Source organism: Botryllus schlosseri, chromosome 7, assembly GCF_051294905.1.
Source record: "Botryllus schlosseri isolate E-star chromosome 7, Bs_hap1, whole genome shotgun sequence".
Lineage (NCBI taxonomy): Eukaryota > Metazoa > Chordata > Ascidiacea > Stolidobranchia > Styelidae > Botryllus > Botryllus schlosseri.
In genome coordinates this window covers 7,443,952-7,467,467 of record NC_137242.1, presented here as the reverse complement: position 1 = coordinate 7,467,467, position 23,516 = coordinate 7,443,952, and the positions used below count along the sequence as shown (strand labels likewise).

Genomic DNA, 23,516 nt, shown 5'->3' with positions numbered 1-23,516 from the left:
CCAGCGGCTTCTTTCGTGATATTAGGAATAAACGCACAAAAATCATTGACTAGGGCTGATTTGCAATGAATAGTAATTATAATGTCTTCGTTTTGTGTGGAAATCATATTTTAATGGTTTTGCTCATTTTGACGCTCAGTTTATTTTGTGCAGCAGTAATGCTGTTGCTATCACTCAGCAAAAATGTGGGGTTACGTGAAGGCTTGCAGATTAGCGTTAGTGTCCGCTGGTTAGTAAAGGTTAACAATCACTCCGCTGGAGTAAACGCACAACCTACCTGTAGCACTATGCTAAGTAAAAGTACTTCGCTACTGACTGCAATCTATATAACAAACACGGCACACCTTTACCATTTTTACACTGTGTATTTATTATTAAAGATTACGGTACAATGATCCTATCGATCGCAGGATAGCCGAAAAGGACACGTCTCCACATCGCGATGAGATGGAATGAAAAACAATTCTCGACTGGCGGGACGAGGGGTCACTTATGCGAGACGCTTAATTCCAGCATCGGCGACCCCCGCGAGTGTTGCGAACAAAATTGGGCTCGTCGTAAAAAATTTGCGGAAACGCGAAAAAAAGTAGCTCGGAATACGGCGGAGCGCACACGATGCCCGAAACGTATCAGAGAGTAGCGCGCTGTTCGACCTGATTGCGGCGAAAAAAAACACGAGGCCGCGCGCGCGCGACGCGACTGTACCATATTCACAGAAAAAATAATGCGCGGCGTCTTTCGTTTTAGAAAATAATCGAATAAAAATACGTCGCAGGAGCGCGCGCCGGCCGGCGAGACGCTTCGTTCTAAAATTAAAAAGCCTCGATATCAGACAGACAGCGGGTTGAGTCGCGAAAAACCGCCCGCAAAAGTCTGACAGTAATAATAATAGCACCGCGGCGTTACCGCACGTCAATAACAACACAAGAATCTCCACGACGCGCTACTGCTGGTGCTGCTGCGATTCCTTTAGCAATAAGTCCATACTGTCGGTGGCGCTGATGAGCTGGTCGTTTTGGGCCTTGCGTATGCGGTTGAGCACGTACTCGCGACGCTGCTTCCACTCGTCGAGCTCTTCGACGCTGTGAGCGAAACGGCACTTGTTGTCGGCGGGCGAGACGCAGTCGTACTCGCAAATATTTTTCGCGTGCCTGCGGAAACGGAAGATTCGTTGAACGCTCGGCCGTGCGCGATATATTCTTCCTCACGAAATATCAAATTACGTGCCCAAGGATTTTGTATACGGAAAACATAATTTCATTTATTTCTATTTCTATTTTTCTATTTTTCTTAAGTCACCGATCTAACCGTCGGTCTCGCAAACCAGATATCTCGGATTCTATTCCCAACCGGCTGTCATCGCCAGACCCTGCCACCGCAACTAAGGTTAATCAAATCATACGATTATGTTTTCAAGACAACTTGCAAATTTCTTGGACAGTTTTCAAGGGAATACTACTTCATCTGACACTCTGCAAGTTTGCAATGTAGAAAGTGGTTTCGAATACGTTCATATCATCTTTACCAGTGAAATTGTCACAGCAATCGGACTAAATAGCCAAGGTAACTGAATATACTGTCGAGGATTGCACCGATTTGTATCGTCACTAATCACATTGTGTTTTCAGAAGTAACTATCTGCTAAAAGTACGCGACGCCTCTACTTCCAATTGTAGTTTTGAGATGTCCTGTAATAACTTGTTACTTCTAAGCGGCAAAGCCAAATTCGGGATAGGTCCCGTGTTTTTTTACGGTCAAAAACGTACCTCTCGCAGACTTCGTAATGGCCGCCCGGGTTACGATACTTCCAATTGCCGTCGGCGTCAGACAGAGCGGCGAAACGATGCTTCACGGAAAGACAGTGCTGATTCCACTGGCGTTGGCCGTTACACTCTTTGTTGCAGAGCCAGCAGTGATAGGCGCTCTGTTAGGAAAAGAGATACAACTGGAACTGAATCACATAGTCATTGAATTAAACCCGGATATTTTCCGCTGACAAGGGTAACCGTCAGCAACTAGTAGAGAATTGAAAAGTACATTGTAATCAACAATTGTATCACAAAATATGACGTCACCGGCATGACTGAGCTCATAATTTGCCAGTAGAGGGAGTCAAAAGTTAGGTTGAGTAAATTTATACTCGATTACTACAAGTAGATGTAGGAATTCAAGACATGTCACAACTACTCTGAGTGGTCATACACGAAGACAAAAAGTGTCTGGTCGCTGGCTACGTCATAAAATTTTTGGTTAGGTTTGCAAGTCGATAATAAACTACCTGGGTAATTTATTTTTTATAACAAAACCAATTTCGAGATTCATTTCTTACTTGCGGCAAAAAATCGGTAGGCAGACGTATCGCGTTCGGATCGATCATATTTAAAATAGGCGTCGCGCTCTTCGTAACGGCGGACGCTTTCGACTGCTTGTCGCGGTTCAAATAATCGTGCAGGTCCTCCAAGTCTCTCACTGGGCGCGGAAAAGTAAATCAAGTCAGAAACTGCGCGCAATCGCGCCGTACTTCCAGCCGCGACTTACGTTGGTTGTCGCGGAGGTAAATCCAAATGTCGAGTTCCTCTTGGGAGTGCGCGAAATTGCATTTGTTTGAAAACGGGCACTTTTTCTGCTTACGGATATTTTCGCACAGTTCGAACCTCGCCGGCAAGGCCTGTTTGAAAGGGAAAACGGAATCGATTGAGAACATCGTACGGCAGGGTCGTAATGACTCCACTCGATATACAGAAATGACTCTAACCAAGTCACATGACTCGAGACTCGGACGGCGACCAACATTTCATTGTAATTACAAAGAATAATAAAGTGACCACACTATTGGTACTGGTACTTGAAAATGCGACCAGAAACTGCTAAAAATGAGGAAAATGAGTATATTATAAATGCAAACCATTCGATATCAACAAACAGAGTTATAAAAAGTGGGCTTTAACAAGACTTCAACTGAGCAGTCAACACAACGACTTGGACCCGAGTCACCATACCATGACTCGGACTCGACCCTCTGCTCGATGACTTGCACTCGGAGCCTTATGACTTGGTTACAACCCTCTTGGACGCGGTTTTGCCGGCTGCGACTCGGGCCAACGTCGCTGTTCTTACGAAACCCAGAAAAAGACCAGGCCAAGGAAACAAAAGCATCAAAACACGTAGGCAACATCAAGCGGACGTGAACACTAGATAGACGAGGTGAAATATTCGATAACTAGACAATCTTCTAAATAAGATTGTAGCAATTTTTTTTAACAACTAGATTAAAATTAGAATTACCGAATCTGCTTGGAACTTGGGAACAATGCCAGTCACTTACCAAATGCAGACTACTTCCACTTCAACTAAACTACTTACTTTTCAACCTGTGCGAAAAGTACCTCAGGGACACGAGGCGGTATCATGGTAACTGAACACATTTTCGTTTGCGTTAGTCGCATAAACGCAAACGCGTGATGCAATTTTCAAAGAAGCCGTATTTGATACACTGCTAAAAGTATGCGGCCTTACGACCAGACAGACTTTTTGAAATTAATCACTCCAGTATATTTTCGACCTTCATTTTCCACATGTACTTGAAGCAACTCTAACATATCTTGTAATTGAATAGAAATTAACGGCAGTACTTCTACTTCATCAATTAACAGTTGCCACATCGCGTTGTGTGCCTTGAGGGTATGAAAATAACCGAACCATCAATCATATTGTATTTAAGCAATCGGAAAGCACCAAAATCACCGACGGTACCTTATTTTTCAAATAAGGCAAATCTCGGATTTGAGTCCAGTCTTTGCGTATCGTCTGCACCAACACCGTCTTTTTATTAGTGCCCCACGAGTGTTGCGCCCGGGCCGAGCAGTACTTGCGATCTTTGGTGGCCTCGCTGATCTGGCCGTTCTTGTAACACAGCGAGCAGATGAATTTAACTTTCCACCTGCGAGAACGAGAAAACGGAATATTCAAGATTCATATACAATATGTTTGATGATCAATGCAAAGCCTGAGTTGATGCATGTGTAGTAGCGTGAAACACAGAGCAAAAGGGTTCAATTGGGAATTTGGAATCCTATATAGACATTACACAAACCCGTTATTCGGCTGTAATCTTATGTCAGCAAGCTTTCACAACGCTACAACAGTAGCAAGAAATATGCATAGCCCTCCAACACTTTAATTATCAAAAAATATGCTTGTGATATTCCTCACACACTTATTTCAACTCCGCTACATTTCGGGCGCCTCCAATCGAGGGTTATCGGCACACAAAACCGAAGTCGAACAGATTCGAGTTGTAATAAATGTAATATTGCAACGGATGACGTGGTAAAAGTAATATTCCGTACCAAGAACCGGCTGTTCAAGTACGGTATTTTTAGTAGTGTTTTGTACGCCAAACAGGTGAATATTGATTGATATGTTGCCAGCACAGTAGTCGGATCATATCATACGTCCCGTTACTTACTATCTTTTGCTTACGAAACTGAACATAAATCCTTATAAACTACAGTCAACATCTTGGTATACTCCGCTAGCTTGACCGCTACGCACGAAACGCAACTCACCTGAACATAGGCACACCCAAATCGGAGCTTTGCGATATCCCCTGTTCCAAAGTGTTAACGTTGCTGTTCAAGTTCTGCATGTACTCCCGCGACTGCTCCACAATTTGATTTGGACTTAACCTACGAGAAAAGCGCGACGCCGTGAAATATCGGACTCGCCAGATACCCGCTTCGAAAACCCACCCTTTCTTGATCATCAAAGCCCACACGTCGCGTTCGACGAGACTGTGCGCGAAATGGCAGTCTTCTTCGCGGGTGCATTGAAATCGGACTTCGTGCCGGCATAAAATAGGCTGCTGTGCCGGGACGCGGACGGCAGTGTAGCGTACCGCGGTGTCGCGAAGAATGTGAGTCTGGGAGTAGAATCGCGTCAGAAAAGCTTCGGCGTTTTAATATTCACCATCGATTCTCGAGTAGATGTTGGACAAGTTAAGCAGACAGAAGTCAATAAAACTGGCGGTGATCATTGAACAAAGTATACGATACATAGATGATATACACAAGCCAAAGAAGCACAATAGCTGAAAAGTACTAAAGCAGGAATTCTCAACCTGGGGGGCGCGGGAGGCTCTCAGGGTGCACTGCCTAAGACAGATTTAGATGCAATATAGGTTGCCCGGTTTCGCCCTCAATTAGGCTATAAATCAACACAATTAAATTCATTTCCAAAACTGATCAAATTTAGCATGGCAGTGCAGAACGACGCCGTGCTCTCTGTACTCACGACCAGCATCAGGATTAGTCTCAGTGCCAGCTACCTTGAAATTAAGTGATGTCCTGTTCAATGTTTTTTTTTTGTTATTTTCAAACAAGTTTGAGGAAATTTGTCAGCAATGTAAAAGACTAAACAACTGGAATGCGGATTCAAAATTGTCGTAAGATATGCCTTATGTATACTATTAGATCAGGGGAGTGCAAGCTGCGCCCGTAGAAGAGAATTTGTGCGGCCTTTGACGCCTAATTCAATTAGTATGTGTTGGCCGCCGTAGACATGCAAATTGCAATTACGAATTCACTTCTGAATATTTGAGAGATTTTATTCGTGCTCCGCGCAATTCAACAACACATCATTTTTCGATTTTAACGCAGTAGCGCCCTTCTTAATCTGAGCCGGAATGGGAATCGTCAATCGTCATTCATTCACGGCTCTGATAAATCTTCGTGCCCCGCGCGACAATATGCACTCCCAGCAACTATTCATACCATTGCTACTCGCGATTTCGGTGCGTACAACAGGCCATTGTGAAAAGTAGAATAGTCAGGAGTTCACTGGGAATGAACAATTGAATATGGACGGTTTACCATAGGTATTTTGCGTCCAGATCGTTCATTGCGACTATGCCCTGGAATGCGGCCTTAGGCTACATAAGTAATCGAAATGCGGCCAAGATTAGCAAGAAGGTTGCCCACCTCTGTATTAGATGTGCTCTTTTTGACATGACGATAAATGCATGGGGGGGGGTTAGGGGGGCGCGATTTTTTTGACCATCGCCAAGGGGGGCGGCGCTACTAAAAAGGTTGAGAACCTCTGTACTAAAGTAACCATGGGCCGGCTGTAACAAAGTAATCAACTAGCTTAAGCGACCATATTTTGGGCAACTACCACTTTCCACTGAAGAGTTTTAGGCAAAGAGAAAAACTTGTCTTTACACTTATGAAAAGCAGTTCGGGCCGATTGGGGATGAGTTTGTATCGCTTATGGGGAAATTGCGTAAAAAACAGAGTAGAGCAGCAGCCTTTTAGTGCGTTATCGTGAAGAATGAAGATGCGTCATTGCAACCAACCGCTAAAAATACGCGACCTCTCAACCAGATCAACTTTTCAAACCACTTTTCCACCTTACATCTTCCTTACTCCCAATTGAGCGAGTGTTGACAGGTCCTGGAAAGTTTGTGGAAATTGACAGCATTACTTCTACTACGGCAGGCTACTGTGGTAGCGGCACTGACCACCTCTGCAAGAGGGTTTCGACCAGTTCACTCCTGAACACCATACAATGTGAATCTGTAGAGCTTCCACTTTCCAAAAGGCTAATTTTGCAGCACAGCAGAAGTAGCCTAAAACGACCAAGCAGACAAAAAACACAGCCGAGCACAGTTCCTGGTACTCTAATAAAGCGGAATTGCTGCATTACCGGGACCGAGTCCGGAATAAGAAACCCACCAGTTGACGGTTATCCTCCGTGTCGGGATGCTCGAGGTCGACATTGTTACACGTCCCCGCGCTGACATTAAACGTGCTGATGATTCGCGGCTTGTGGGCGAAACAAGCTTGACACAAAAACTCCAAAAGCCCGCGATGCTTGCAGAGAACGCGCCCGACCACCGATAGCTCACGCATGTAGTCTTCGTCTAGCGAATCGAACAGCCATCGCCTACGAATGTAATTAACGTGAATTAGTGTGCTGGACAGCAAAATCAGGGTTACCAGCAGCGTTGCAATGACTCGAGTCACGATTTTTTTGGCGACTCAACTCGACTCGAGTCATTTTTTCAAATGCGTTGACTCGACTTGTACTCAAGTCTTTGTGCATGACTCAAGACTAGGGACGGCCAAGACATACCTTTCATTGTAACTTCAAAGAACAGTAAAGTCACTACATTATTGGTATTTCGTCTAGCAGTACTGATACCTGGAAAATAGCACCAGAAAATGTTCAGACCGAGGAAAATCACTATATTATGAATGCGAGCCATTCTATATCACTCGAGCAGAGTTGAAAGAGTGACTTGGACTCGGTGGCGAATTGAAAATGACTCGACTCGAGTCAAAACAATGCAAGTGAGATTGACTTGCGCCTCGGAACCTTGCGACTTGGTTACAACCAATGAACTTGGAGATGACTATTCTTAATCCTAACCTACCCCAGCGCTAAACTAACCCGAATACATACATAGCTAGTGCCGCATATAAGAAGTCACTCTTATCTTTAGTGAACATTCATACGGTATTCAAATTTATTGATACAATGTTGATGCATCGCTTTCATAAATAAAAACAATTATTACATTTCTAATGCCTAATTCACCAAGTGTCGAGAATCACAGTTCGCATTCCCATTCATATTGAGTGAAACATTCTATTCAAATTTATTACTACAGTATTGATGCGCGCTTTCATAATAACAATAATAATAGCTATTACATTTCTAATACCGAATTTTCCAAGTTCCGTCTATCACATTCACAATTCACGCTCACATTTAGTAAAACAATCATTTTCAAATTCCGTAATACAATATTGATAAATCGCTTGCATAATAATAACGGTTATTATCTTTCTAATGCAAAATTCACTCAGTGTCGTACATCACAATTCACGCACACATTCAATGAAACATTGATTTAATAATTTGTTAACAATGCATCGCTTTCATAGTAATAAATAAAGCCCGACCCGATAACCACCCGATATATTCAGACAATATGTAGAAGATATGGCATCTAGTTCTGGCGCATTTACAAAACTTGAACACACATTCGAACAGATTTACAGTCAGTCAGTGCTAATAGATATGAAATAAATTAGAAAAGGGGGTTCACCAAGCGCCGAATTCACTGGAAACCATTATTAGCACGGCCGGAATACCTGTTCAGCATTTGTTTGCGCTCCAACGTCCAGACGTCGATCTCTTCCTGGTTGTAAGCGAAGGTACAAACGACGGGGTAAGTACAGTCAGTACCGGCCAGCAGGTCCTGTATATATGGATGTTGTTACGTTCGTCAATTCTACGTAGGGCGCTATACTGAATTATGATGTGGGCATGGATCCGGAGTCGATATTGACGGATTTAGAAGTGTGGAGCATGGCCACGAAGTAGATATTGGCCGAATTCAAAGTGCGAGCGTGCGTAACTGCGTACGAGCATGGATATTGGCCGTATTTCAAAGTGTGCGGGATATCAGAATTCTCAAATAAGGCAGGCCTACATCCACCTTTTGAAAACAATCGGGTCGCCAAGAGGGCGCAGAAAAATGATACTTGAATACGCGAAGTTCCAAGTTGGCGAGTCAATATTTTCAAGGAAATTCGTGTTTAGATACTAACACGCAAATGCAATTACATCTCTAATCGACAGGCTTACGTAAATGTGGGAGTGTGTCAAAATATCACACAGCGTCGCTAATAAACCACAGAATAACCCGGCAGTCTCATGCCTCCCATTCGATAACACTCTATTCAAGCCAAGCCCAAACACCAGTCAACTATCACAATATGAGCAATATCTGGATAGGCAACAACCATATTTATGCTATATACAAAGAAGTCGAAAAAGGGTCTTAAAAATAACAAAATGTTTCATAAACTTTCAATTTGACATTTAAGCTATAATCTGCCTTTGTTAAAAATGGTTATTGGTCTTATCTTATAAAAACTGATGAATTTAAAGCAGACATATTTAGCAAACTTAAGTTTTAGATTAATGTACTCGAATTCCCCCACCCGACCGACTGATAGAGGCATATAGTATCCACATCGCCGAACAGCGCCGGGAACTACCTTGATGTTGCCAAGTCAAGTCAGATCAGAATTTGTCACACAAATTTTCAAGACACTCGCATCGCGTCGAGTCGTCGCAAAGTTTCCGATTTCGGGTAAATTTCAAGTCAACAAATATTTTCAGGTGTTCCAGTTAATGTGCGTAACTGCGTATGCATATGTACAAGGCTAACGCTACAAAATAGAGTCATGTCATTGTGAAGGGTATATCTCACGAATGCAAAATAATATGTTGTACTACGGTATCGTGCCGTTACCTTGCATATATAATAAGGCCCGTCGTATAACTGAGCCTTGGACTGCGGCTGGGGCCTCGGCCTGATCTTATGCCAGTCTGAGCCGTCCCGTCTCCTGCACAGTAGAATATTCTTGTAGCACATGTGGTTCAGGGTTTCTTCGTACCTGCGACGCGGAAAGCACGCCTGTGTTAGTCTGCGAGGAGGATTACGGCAATCGGTCATTACTTATAATCGACCACGCTGGACCCTGTCTTTATCACACAGTCCGAGCAGCCCAGTTTAAATTCGTGCGTGTTGTGAAGCGGATTGCGAAGGTAGCTGTCGAGAGATTCGTCATCGTCTGGATTGATGATGTCCAACGAGTCTTCGGACTTCTCGCTGTACGTCTTATGGCTCAAAACTGCGAAAAAAAAACGTGGCGTTAGTCAGCGGCAGTACCGTACACGAGTAGAAGTGCAACTACCGTCATAAATTTATGCCTCGTTACTAGGGCGATTTTTTTGATGTCAAAATTTTGTTAAAATTGTAGCGTTAGGTTAAAAAAATTGTCAAAATTGCTTACAAAGTCAAAAAAATTTTGCCACCTGCATTTTGAATGTATCGTAAATGTTTGCACTGCCGGTGAACTTATCATTTGACATTTTACAGCTTTTAGCCTACTTTATGGGCATACCGTTGTAAACGGTCAATTATCTGATCATTTTAAATCATAAACGGTGAAATGAAACCGATAGGTTGACATGGAGTTATGCTCAACATACCACAATATCCTAAATCAAGCGAGACTGCGTGGGCATTGCTTCTTGCATCAAGAAGGTCATGATGAAAAATTGTGATGTAGACAACATTGTCAGAATGAAGCAACACGGCGTGTTACCAGCAGTGCACAGTCAACAGTTGTTGCCAGCCGACAACTGCTGCCGTTGAACGTTCTTTGTCCATTCTTGGCCAGCTACTTTAGTAAGGAGAGACACTTATTACCCGAGAATGTAGGAAAGTATCTTTTGTTGTAGTACTACAACAACCAACCTTAATTATTTCGAACATAGGCTAATGCGTGATGTAACTACTGGAATTCTTCATAGGTCCAGATTTCGTTAAAATGAAGTTTTTTCATGCAAAAATTGGTCAGCTATCAAGTCAAAAACGGTTTTTCAGGCCAAACTACTTCGTAACGACAGGCAGTTCCAACCAGACATGAAGAAAAGTAGGACAATTCCAACATTATGCGCTAAAACACATAATTTGCACACATAAGGTCAATATTTTGCCAAATTTGTTTTTTTTGCGGTAAAAAAGTCAAAACTTTGATTTTTAGGTCAAAATCTTCTGGTTTTTAGGTAAAAAAAACCGCCCCACTCATTACAATTACAAGTAGCGATCACCAAAGCTAGTCACAACGGGTTCAAGCTGATTAAGATAAATGAAGGTCCAAAAAGTACTCAAGAGCAGTAATTGAGATAAGAATGTGTTGGTCCGATAATATAGATTTACCCGAGGTAGCTAAGTATTCAGCGTTTGTAGCCTACTCAAGTAGAAGTAGAGGTACTGACAAGTTCAATCTTACCGACGCTAGCAGCAGTGGACTGAGCGGCAGGGGGACGTAGCAGCGGTTTATTTTGTTGCGGAGAAGGCGGAATACCGATGCCGATGGCGCTGGGTCCGAACAATTGACTCAGTCCCGTGGGTTGGCCGGGGTTTTGCGCAAAATGAGAATAACTGGGACCGGAGTGCGAAAACACGGCCGAATCCGCCGGGCTCGCCATACCAAATCCCTGATCCTGCACAGAAGACTGTTCATGACACACAATATAACCCTTAGCGGGAAAGAGATCTATAATTTCAGAACCTTTTACACTCACTACTCAACTGGAACCGTTACAATATTCAATTTTGATTCAAGCAAAGTTTTAATGACTGAGTCATTTTTTGAAATTTGTAAAATGACTTGACTTTACTGGACTTGCACTCGAGTCAACAATGGTGTCTGTCTCTTTTTCTCTTGAACTACTCTCTCGTTTCGCCAGACAGCATTGTTACGTCCTGAGCTACTCTCTTGTTTCGCCAGACAGCATTGTTGCGTCCCAATGCCAATCTCCATAACAATTAAAAATACGAGGCTGATTGTGGGAGTTCCAGGGACACGAGCGGAATAAAATTTATATTTTCCTAATCAGTGCAGAGTCAGCTTTCGATTGATACCCGTTTTAACAAATTAAATGCTCGGCAAGCCGGTCAAAAATGGCCGTCAAATTGCCTGTAGCCAAATGGAAATTGTGACGTGATACAATTTCACTGAGCCGTGAGATTTGGCTGTATCGACACAATATAGGACAATATGCTAGGACGGCCAAGACAGACATTTCATTGTAACTTCGAAGGATAATAAATTGACGACACAATTAGTATTTCGTTAATCAGGGCTGATACTTGGAAAGTGAGGCCAGAGACTGAGAAAAATGACATATATTATGAATGCGAGCCATAATGTTACCTGTATCACTAGAGCATAGTTGGAAAAAGTGGGTTGAACTGAAATCTGAACATAATGACTTGGACTTGAGTCAAAACACCACGACTCGGACTCGACCCTCTACTAACCGACTTGGACTCTGTGGTGAATTGAAAATGACTCGACTTGACTTGAGTCAAAACTATAAAAGTGAGATTGACTTGTGACTCGGAACCTTGTGACGTGGATACAACCCTGGATTCCAGTAACTATGAGCTTTATTTGTGTCGCGTGCATCACAGAATTCATACCTGATTCGAGTTTGTCGAACGCATATCGTTCATCAACGAGCCTTTCAAATTGTCTTGCATTTTGAAGCCGTCCGTTAATCCAAACGGTGAATCTCCGGAATTAGCCAAAATCTGGGGCGCGCCAGGGCTATTCGACACGGGAGACAACAGAGACTGCGCGTCGCCACCCATAGGCGAACCGGAAAAGGGCTTACGGTACCCGATGGGCGCAATACTCGCTTGAAAACTGCCTCCAGAAACATTGTTGTTATTATTCATCTTTCCGCTCACATAATCCCACATTTTAGAACCGGGCGCAGGTTCGCTCGCATTTTTATGCATGTCAAGTCCGTTTTCTTTAAGCTGCTGACCGACCGCCAGCTTCTGTATTCCAGTAACTAACTCGAGAGAAGACTCGTGACGCACGTTGCCCGGTACGAACATCGTCTGCGGGTCAGCGGCCATCATTTCAAAATTTTTACGAAACGAGTCCGCCATCGACGGCTGATCGTTGGCCGGGGAAAAATTACCGTACGGGTTGGACATGGACCGAGACCCGATAGGCCGCGGCCCAATCGGCTTCTGCATGGTCACGCCGCCGTTAACCATATGTCCCGGCGGCGCCGATGTCTGCCGGTCGTACTGGGCGAACCCGTGCAACGAAGTGCCCGGGGTTTTATTGAAACTTTGCATCATGTGCGGGGGTCGGTTCGCGAAATTTTGCATAGCGTTCGGTATCTGCTTGTTGGGGTTTTCGGGCAAGGTGAAATTGGGGTTGAAAGGCTCGTTACCGCCGCCGAAGGGAATCATATTGGGGTTGTTGTTGGGTTTCGCGAAATTGTCGGCTTGCGGGTTGATCGAATTCGACGAGGGCGCGTCTGGTTTCATCGGGAAATTGTTTTGCTGTTCGTTTTTGGTAGGGTCCACGCCTGGGGGCATGGAATTGAAACTTCCGAAAGGTTGGTACGGCTTCCGGGCTCTCATGCCCAGCATTTGGCTGAGGCTGTTCAAAATCTCGGCCGATTCCGGGTCCTGAAACAGAAAACGGCGGGGTCAGTTTGAATGCGATCGCGATAGACAAGGAATCCGAACCCGATATTCAGATTTACGATGTCACTGTTTATAACGAAATGTCATATTTTGTCTCAAATCCTATTTTATTCTTTCAAATATTTGATTAAAAACAGATCTACCACAGAAAGTGCTATGACATATAACTTTGTTGCAAATGTTCCTTGGCATCTTTCTAGTTTTTATATCTAGTTAAATAAGTGATTAAAAAAGCGGTTACGATTTGGCCTTGAAGTCCAAATATCGATCTCTATACAGCGCTGACATACAAGAAACTTCAAAATGAATAAAATTCTACCTTCAAATCTCGGGACCGGATCTATATTTGTTAAATCCGTAAACCTAAATCCGATCCAAATGTACAATTTTCGAGTCCAGTTTTCAAATCTCAATTTGACATGCGCTGTAGGCTTTTGACAGTGGCTTCCAAATAAAAAGTTTTGACGGACACAATGTTACAAGATGCAACTAGTACTGAAAGTATCATTGGCGACCACAGGCAAAAAACTCTACCTGAATTGAATTTCCAGCTAATACCACATCGAAATTAACACATCAGATGACATCCAAGTTACTGTGCACAGCAACATGTGAATTTGACAGAGACAAACTCCAAGTTGATGAATTTCAACGATAGTGCAATTAATAATTATATTCAAGGACACGCACAGTACGGCATAATTTGAAGATTCACAGTATCTTCTCAAAATCACTTACCAAGCTATTACTGCGAGAAAATTGCATAAAGATATCGTAAGCTTCCTTCATATTCCCGATTTTCATCAAAGTTTTCGCCTTGCACTTGACGGCATCCTGACTGCAGCCGTTAGTGATCTGGATAGCTGAAAATTCAAAGTCGACGGATGGATTGCAATTAATCGTGGTGGCAGTGTATCACCAATAATAAATTATAGGCTAATGGGTGAGACAATGATATGAACTCTATATTCAATAGATGATGACTAAAGTGCATCCCAAACTAACAGCAAAGAAGCAAATAACAATGTAATGGAATTTAAAATAATGTATCACAGTGACATCTCCATATCCATCAAACTCTGCCACATAGCGAGCATCCCTGATCTTGCTCGACCAACACAAGACTTAGAATACGAAAAACAAAGTGTCATGAATAAGGCAGAAGACCAATCAAGAGTCGCATTATGGCGGGCTATCATTTCAAGACAATAAGAATTACTAAAATTTTAAATAGGAAATATCCCCTATTTCATAATGTTCAATGAACCTTCAGTTCCCAGAAACTGCAGAGCACAACCAGTCAACTGTCATCATAATTCAGGGAGTTGGCACAGTTGGTTAATCTATCGCAAAAAACCGCACTAGAGTCTGCAATAAAAACCACAGATTGTATTGTAACAACAATAACATACGAAGGACCTAACATATTCAGCGAGTCACAACAATCAGTACCAATTTACCACAATTCCACACATTTTTCGGACCTTAATTCAAATCAAGTAGCATGACTGACATGTCTTTGAAATCGCTACATCTACTTGTAACTAGGGCTGGGCAAAATCGAGTACCTGGGTGATTCGATTCTGAATCACGTAATATGCTTCGAGTCGAGTAATCGAGTATCACTCGTTATGATGTCATAACAGAATGTAATATATCAAAGCTCAAATCTGTACCTTTTTTGCGATCTCAAAGAATATAATGTCTGTTATCCGTCACATTCAAGATACTTTGGTATTTTTTCAACCATACCGATTTCATTGCACTTGGTGACAATGTTGTGGGATGATCATGACTTCGAAAATGTGCTATTCCCAGTAACGTTCGTAGCTTTGTACTACATGTTTCGTATGGTATGATACGGGCAATCAAGGTTTCCAGGCTCCAACAGTGAAAATTAGTATCGAAACTATAATTCTCGTTAATACGTTAACTTTCCGTGGCGAGAAATGTATAATTTCAGTACTCGAAAAAATCGTCTTTCACTACTCGACTCGAATCATTAAAATTAATACTCGATTCAGATTCGAGTACTCGAATCATTGTGCCCAGCCCTACTTGTAACACAGTAGTAATTTTTGGATTTACTTCTAATGGAGTATCAATGTCAACAACCATGTAAATTATGAATGCGGCAGGATAAACTAATTCATTCACAAATAACATCGGCGATCGAAGATCGCAAGCGGTTTACCTCTGTTCGCGTCCTCTAAAGCAGGCGGTATCTGGCCCTGAACAAGGAGTAACACGGATTAACGTCCAATTCTCTGAAACTATCAACGGGATCGCTTACCATCTCCAGCAGCACGGACGACCTCTCAACGAGCAGCGTAACAATATTCGAGTTGTGTCCCTTGATACCTTCGGACTCCATGTACTTGCACATATTGAGGGCCTCGCTCAATTTTTGCACTGAATCGCCGTACGCCAGCTCCTTTTTGAGCTCCTTGCCTTCTTGCAGCAGCATTTGTTTGATTTGATTCAAGAAATTCTGTGGAAATTCAAACGTAAACATGTTTATATAGCTATATAAAACGTCGCACTTGAAATATCCAGGGATCGATCCAGAAACTCTATTTGATTTTCGCCATAATCTATCTGAAGTAGGCCAGTTCTTTGATGTGTAGTACATGAAAATAGTGTATTTTGCATATTTTGACCGCTGTCCACTCTACATTGTTCAGTGACCGTGGCCGTATATTTTGACCACTGTCCACTCTACGTTGTTCAGTGACCCTGGCTGTAGGAATAGAACTTGATACAAAATATATGTAAGAGTTCAAATTACTATTACATGGGATGATTTATCAAAATGGAAGGAGAAAATATGCGACTGTCAACTGTTACATTTTGTGATACGATTGTTGATAAACAATGTTCTTTCCAATTCTCTACTAGTTGCTGACGATTACCCCGGACGAGTGTCAGCCGAAAATATTCGGGTTCATTTCAATATGAATATACTACAGGTTCACTACTCACGGTGTATTCCTCGGGAGTGCCAGCCCACGGACGAGGAGACCTGCAATGCAATAGAAAATTAGAATCCGAATAATTAATTCTAATTGGAATCAAGTTACGATAACGGGTATTCCGTCACTCGCGCCAACATAATGACAACATAAAACTTACTGCAAAAATTGTAGGCCTTGTTGAATATACTGTCGCCGATCCATACGGCATTTTGATGCCTCTGCAGCCTTATTGGAGTCTTCAAAACTATTGAATAAAAAGCATTATCAGAATTGTGGAAATTTGGCATTTAATGTTCTTTCTATTCAACAATGTATCAGTGTGTTATTCTAAAGCCCAGAATTCATAACAACTGGTGGCGGCATGATAAAATCTGCATTTGTCAAAAGATGAAGCCAACATCTTTAATGTGACTTTAAAGTTACATGCGCCATGTGGCACACGTGAATACTTCATCAACATAGAGAGCCGGTTGCCACGTGAGATAGTATTGTGTGTGTCTGATTAATCAATCAAGTGCATAAATAATCCAATGCACACAAACAGTGAAGGGAATATAGATCAAATCCTATTTGTAGGGCCATCATTTCAAATGTGAAATGTCTGCTGCAGTATGCTTCAAATCCAATTAGCACGGTACAGCATATTGCAGGTGCAGTGTAACAAATGACTGAAATCAAGTTTTCTAGCTACTAAGCATAATCGTAATGATATTCCATAAAAAGGAGCACAAAATGGAACCTAAAAAGCAGGCATAACACAGAAAATGCTTATACGACTCAAATAGCAGCCCTTCAGTGTGAACAACCGTGTCATTGCGAATATCCTGATCGGGATACTAATAGATTTTTCAATACACACAGAACAAGTACCAAAGCATGGTAAGTGCTGGGGGATCGAGCACACAGCGTATCGAATTACCTATGAGAAAATGTCAATTTCGGGAACCCTTGAGACATTGCAGATCTAAAGTCATATTCACATTTCATAACCAGAACTATGTCCCTGTACAAGATTAAAACAAATGTTGAAGGCTAACAAAGGCACAGCATTTTTATATATAGATAAATTGAATAGAAATCGAATGTAACCGACAATTTTGACCTAGTTGTACAGACATAATATGGGTCACTTTGAATACAAGCCCAGTTAGCCAACCAACATAGCTTGTTTACTATTCAAAAGCTGAGCAATAACACTGTATATAACAACAAATACACATAGTTGTAGACTTGTAGTTGTAGATACTATCACAGGCAGTAAACCATGTCACAAAGATATTTCAATTTTGAAAACTTAGTTCCAAAGATTCACAATAGCATAGTCATTATCATAAGTAGTAAATCACCACAAGAACTACTCTAAATCACAGTCACCTTATTCTCTCCCCTCAAGGCACAGTCTTAACGAATTAATGAGGGCAATTTAACAACAATCCCTACTACAATACTAGATGCCTGTACGCAAACAAAGGCAGTATACAGATTCCAACTCAACAGTGCGATGACAGTAGATGAGTGTTCTGTTACATATACGAACACTGAATGAATATCTACCATAATATATGCTCAAGGGGGGAGTGTAAAATTATCAGCAGTACAGCAAGTTATTCAGATATATATTGCCACACATCACACTGCAAACTAAACCTAATATAAAGAAGACCATACGTCACATGAATGAAACATTAGGAGTTTACCTTGATGTATATAATCTACTAGTAATGCTAATCATGCTGGCCAGTAGAAACTAGACTAGAGCTAACTATCCATGTACAAATTGCTTATATGTACCTTGAAAGCAACATAACAAAAACATATTCTTTTGATTTCTTGTAGGGTGCCAAATCGCTCACTGTTCTTTTAACTGAATACCACTCATGCACTTAAATATTACTTGACTTTATTACATCACAAGACTAAAAAATCCATTGAACTTTGGCTATGATTCAAACCATGCTTTATGCAGATATAATATCCCAAACAATGACCCTCAAAGCATCAGTGCATACCAGTATATGCCAACATCAATAAGTGACGATTCAGATACTCACTCATGCTTTGAAGTTTTCCTAGAGTGATTTGTATAAATATTACTTGAATTAAACTAGCTTTATGAAACCATAAGCCATTAACCCGTATTAAGTGATATAGAACATGTCATGACTCAACCGTCTATAAAACTTGTAATATACAGTAATCCAACAAGTATTGCCTTGGACTGATGTCAACAGCCTGCCTTGATAGTTATAGTGACCTTCATAAACTGCTTTACTGAACAGTAAATGCATACTCTCCTGGGAAGAAGATTACTACACACTGAGTCACAACAAACAAGAGCTCTTACTACGCTCTATAGGAAAAAGAGTGCTTGAGAGAATTCAAAAACGTAAACACTAGTCCAGAATCTGACTCATGACAATCCATCTCATTGCTAAGTTCCATTTGAATGATGTATGTAGGGTACTACTGTATACTGCACGGTCGATATAACACCTGCATAGGAAAGTACAATAGAACGAATCAGTGACTGGGGATTTAAACGTCAACCTCCGGAGGCTTCCAAAAATATTCCATTAGTAGTTTCATAATTATTGCATGCAAATCAGTTCCATATAGTCACTAAATATTTTCTATAGAATCAATGCCAGATCATGCCATACAATTTTGAATTATTCATGACTCACCACGGTTAGACTATAAAAATCCAGTAAATATTATTAACGCAGCTAGATGGCTCATGACACCTGAAAAATGCTAATAAAAATCCTTCCCGCCATGCCAGTACAATAATTCTTAAATGGGCTACATCCCTGTGTACTGTAAATACTTTTCATATCGCAAGTAACATTTGTCGAGTGAAAAAGTAGCGACAAACATACTTTTTCATGCTGATTAGGGATCAATGCTTTTGCCTACCACAATATTATATTGGAGTTGGTAATCGGTTATGTTTTTATCAGGATTTTTTCATTTAGTCTGAATGTATTGTTGCAGTGTCACAACGAAACTGCATAATAAGGACCGCCACCAAAACGCATCAACTCACCTTGGATTAGAAATGTTAGCATGATTGTGTGAATCAACCGGTTGATTATTCGATGCATCGATATTGTTATGCGTAGAAGCGTCTCCATGATTGTGTTCGTTATTCGGAGGCATCAGCGGCGGTATAGCGTTATTATTGTTAGATCCCGAATTTTGCGGATTCGTCGATTGGAAGCCCGCGTTCACGATATTCCCGTTAAGCAGGCCGTGATTGTTGGTCGCGTTGCTGTTAACAAAATTGGTCCACGCTTGCGTAAAGTTCGGCGCTTGGGAGTTGGAGTTCAACACGTTATTGCCAGTCGGAAACATCTGACCGGGCGTTGAATTCGGCGGAATCATGATAGGCTGTGTCACAGAAGTCGATGACGGCCAATCATCCTTTGACGGAGTCGAGTTTGTGGCGAATTGCACAGATAGCACGTTGCCTTTGTAGGTTTCGCCGTTCAAATTTCTGATAGCCTGCACCGCCATGGACGCCCATCTCATGTGCACGGACGCTTGCGAAGCGCTAATGCGACACAGCGTCACGGTGCCAAACTTTTTAAACAATTTATGAACATCAGCGGAGGAGGTACCCTCTGGTAGGTTCCCCACGGTGAGTTGGCACGATTTCATCGACCTAGACGTGGAAAGCTCAACGCTAATGCGGCTTCCGCACAGCTCCATGCGGTCGAGCTCGCGAATTGCTTTCTGCGCGAGATTCTCGTCGGCCATGTGCACGAAGCCGTAGTCCCGCAGGATGTCGCAGTCCGAGACTTCGCCGAATTTCTCGAAGAGTTTCTGTAGGTCCTGCCGCGTGACCGTTTCGGCCAGTCGGCCCACAAATATCTTCACCATATCGCTATGGTTAGATACCGTTAGGTGTTAGTAACCAATACAAGAGTCGTCTTTACAGTTAAAACCAAGCACTGGGAAAAATCAATTCAAACTTGACTTCTCAACATCGGAACAGCTTCCTAGCTACCGTACTTACTAGGAAGTAGGTAGAGCTTGTGGTTTAAAACCCTTCGTGCATTTAACAAGTGCTTCTCAACCTGGTCAAGCCTTTGAGATACTCCTACCATTTGTTACAAGATATCTAGGCAATCAGCCCTATACTAATATGGTAGATATAAAACAAAAATAAAAAGCAGCGGACTTTATTGTAAAAACGATATGATAGCATCGATTGCTGATTTAAAATAGTGTAATCCTGAAATAGTCACTCAAAGCCAACCGATCAACTTCGTTCAGACAAATTTTTACAATACAAGTGATGATTGATCAAGATCTCGTTTAAAAACACTGCGATGTTACAGAACTACAGAAGTATGCTTATTTTCATTTTAAGGGCGATTTTATTGGAGTTCCAGTGCTTCGAGTAGGTTATAATTTACATTTTACGAATCGGCGTGACGGATCACTTAAATTAAGAACGATCTTATGCATTAGGACGACTGAAAGAAGTACTCAAAGAAGTACCGTGCACAATTCGATGAATGCGTCTAAAGTGATTGTGGGATTCGGTGCCTTCCATACTACATCGTTACAGTATATTCTATCAGATGTATGATGACTTATTGCAAAAGTTCAGAACCACTCAAAGTAAGTTTGAAACCTAGGGAACAATCATCATCCCGAGACCACTTATGTTCTTGAAAACACTAAATGAAGCATCAACATACTTTAAGAGTTGTGTAGAAGGTTCATGATTGAACTACATTGACTTTTTCCAAGCATCACATCATAACAGTAGCACTCTACTACTCGATTGAAATTAAATCAGTCAAGTGATCAATTCTGCACAGCCCAATTACGAAGGACAGAGCATCTATCGTCTATATAGTAGAGAAACAGATTATTTTAACATGCAATCTACTACAATAATCTTGTATGACTGCACACAGCAATTTACAAGTGTTTTGACTTTTGATAACTATGTGATCAATAAGAGATGCAGAAATATTCAAGCACCAGGGAGAAAGTAGAGCTTGGGAAAGAGGGCAGGTCATACCACAAAACTATGCTTCAACTGCAACATACCATGGATATTTTTTTAATGTTTTTATAATAAATCAGATCAGAATTACATTGGTTAGTCGAAACAAACAACACAACATATTGTAAATTAAAAACAATGTATCAAAACTCACATCATATTATGCTGTATACTAAAAACCACCGCCAAAAGCCAGCAAAGGGGCATGCCTCAGTGCTGAACCTAACCATTTCATCAATGTCTAATCTATGAGTCTCTGCATAGGTTAACTGCTATTTTATAATCACAGAAAGTGTGGTTATACATTAAACATTATTATAAATGTAGCTAATATTAGAACTACAAGTGCTCAAAGATGCACAAAATAGATATGCGTGAACTTGCAGGCTACTATATCCTGCGCCGACCAGCGATATATTTCCAGAGAATGCCTTCTTCAAAAGATGAACATTCGAAATAAATCAATGGATATCAGGATATGGATGTTGAAAATTGGCTAAACTTTGAGAGGTAACAATTATAAGTCTGCAAACATCTTCATTTCCTCTCTAAGAAGTAATTGATCAAGATCATTTCATGATATGGGTAAGCGGCAAGCGCCGTACATGCAGCACAGTACTTGAATGAACTCTTATGTGACACAATTCAGAAAACCTACAGGAGTATAGATTAAGTATCAAAGACACCAATTTCTAAGTAAATTAGGCTATAATTTATTAGGACAATAATTCAGAGTTGCAGATCCTGTATACCTATAACTTCATATTAAATAAATACATCCTAAGATTCAATTGCAACATCCATACGTGCGTAGGCTTGGCTGTTTTCAATGATTCTATTACAACAAACTTTAGTTCCTTACAACCTGATTAGTTATTAACTGATTCTTAGGTGATTTAAGAACTTCAAACTCCAAGGTGACTGACAAAAGCTGATTACAACCTATGCACTCAAGAGAATGTAACATATGCACCATAGTTTACCGTATTCACCGATCAATATTTTTAAAAAAATTGAATACATTTCTGATACGGGACCAACAGGTATCACAAGCGATAGACAAAACACAGACAGCCCAGTCGGTCGACAGGAAATCAAAATGAAACATTTCGCGCCGTACTACGACTCTTGAAGGAAATACTCTAAATCTTTCTACCAAGACACTGGCCACTGCTGCCTCACAATATGTATGCCAAAGTTGACAACTCGAATAATCAATCAGACCAAAATTGAGCAAAGCAATAGTCCTCGGCGGTAATATCGCGACTGTATTGGCCGCCATAATGTAATGGCGCGCTCGTTAGCGATAAAATTTTCGGTTTGTCATAGTAATACCACTGGGTGGCGGTATTCATGGTCCGTGTTTGAAAAACAGATATCAGTGGTACGTCAATATCGGCTGTTGTACGAGCTGGCGGCGAAGAACACATCTTAATCTTAGTTTGCCTTTCCGTGCTTGTTAACTAAAAACTTATTCAATGCTATTTTCAATGAGGACCACTCAGAGATTTTGACTTTTATGCAACTTTATTACATTATAAAATCGAATCGTATCTTCATATTGAAATTTATTAGTTACAGTGCGGAATTCTTTGCTGTGGTTCTGCCTGCAAGTATACGGTTGACCCACTGCAAAAACAACAATACCGAATTCTCCGCATCACTGCCAAGGCCCCAAGTGGGCCTGGATGTGCAATTCATAAATCGCTACTCAAGAGATTTGGTGTTCTAAACATAGTAGACATGAAGAAGCTAGAAATTGCCAAGTTTATGTATCAGTTCCATAGTGCTCGGGGTCCCACAAATTTCAGCGACTACTTCACCTCGGAGTCAAAAGCGTACAACTATTATACACGGGCGTCCTCGAAGAGCAACTACCATATGATCAGCAGGAAGGAATACGAGAAGACGATGCTATCTAGCATGCCGGACGTGTAGTGTGGATAACAACATCCCTCCGGCTATCCCACAGTCGTCGGGTATGTCCACATTTTAATCTAAATACAAGCGATTTTAACTGAATCAATACTATAGTATAGTCATCCTTCGAGATTACCGGACCACGACCTGACATATCGACCTCGCCTGCCGAACCATGCAGCATTCATTTTGCCGCTGGATCCAATGAGATCAAATTCTATTACCATTGGCATCATATACAGACATCCACATGGAAGTCCCTCAGAATTCTTGGACTGTTTCGAAAAGACATTAGAGATTTTAATTCATTGTGGACGAAACTTCATAATTATGGGAGACATCAACATCAACCTCCTTGCAAATTCTAAAATCGTTGAACGCTACAAAGACTGTGAAAGCCTCTTGGACCATATAATAACCAATGTAAGTGACATAGAGCTGTCTCCAGCCATACTCTGCCATGATATCTCTGACCATTTTCCTATTTTATGTGAATTTG

At 41.4% G+C, this 23,516-nt stretch overlaps 1 protein-coding gene across 2 annotated transcripts; it reads right to left on the bottom strand.

Annotated features, from left to right (window-relative positions):
- Positions 1-345: 345 nt before the first annotated feature.
- Positions 346-23,408, bottom strand: LOC145442697 (zinc finger CCCH domain-containing protein 7A-like). 2 transcript variants are annotated; one of them, XM_080320680.1, is made up of 19 exons: positions 19,121-23,408; positions 16,232-16,318; positions 16,082-16,121; positions 15,393-15,590; positions 15,294-15,330; positions 13,838-13,962; positions 12,071-13,081; positions 10,875-11,088; positions 9,533-9,707; positions 9,326-9,470; positions 8,157-8,263; positions 6,732-6,942; positions 4,752-4,921; positions 4,569-4,688; positions 3,754-3,940; positions 2,539-2,668; positions 2,330-2,469; positions 1,767-1,924; positions 346-1,151 (listed from the first exon to the last, which is right to left on the bottom strand). In XM_080320680.1, the coding sequence occupies exons 1-19, from the start codon at positions 19,954-19,956 to the stop codon at positions 944-946; spliced, it is 4,299 nt and encodes a 1,432-aa protein (XP_080176806.1). In that variant the 5' UTR covers positions 19,957-23,408; the 3' UTR covers positions 346-943. The 2 variants fall into 2 exon arrangements, with proteins under 2 accessions (XP_080176806.1, XP_080176807.1); XM_080320681.1 differs by lacking the exon at positions 19,121-23,408 and adding an exon at positions 16,994-18,753.
- Positions 23,409-23,516: the final 108 nt, after the last annotated feature.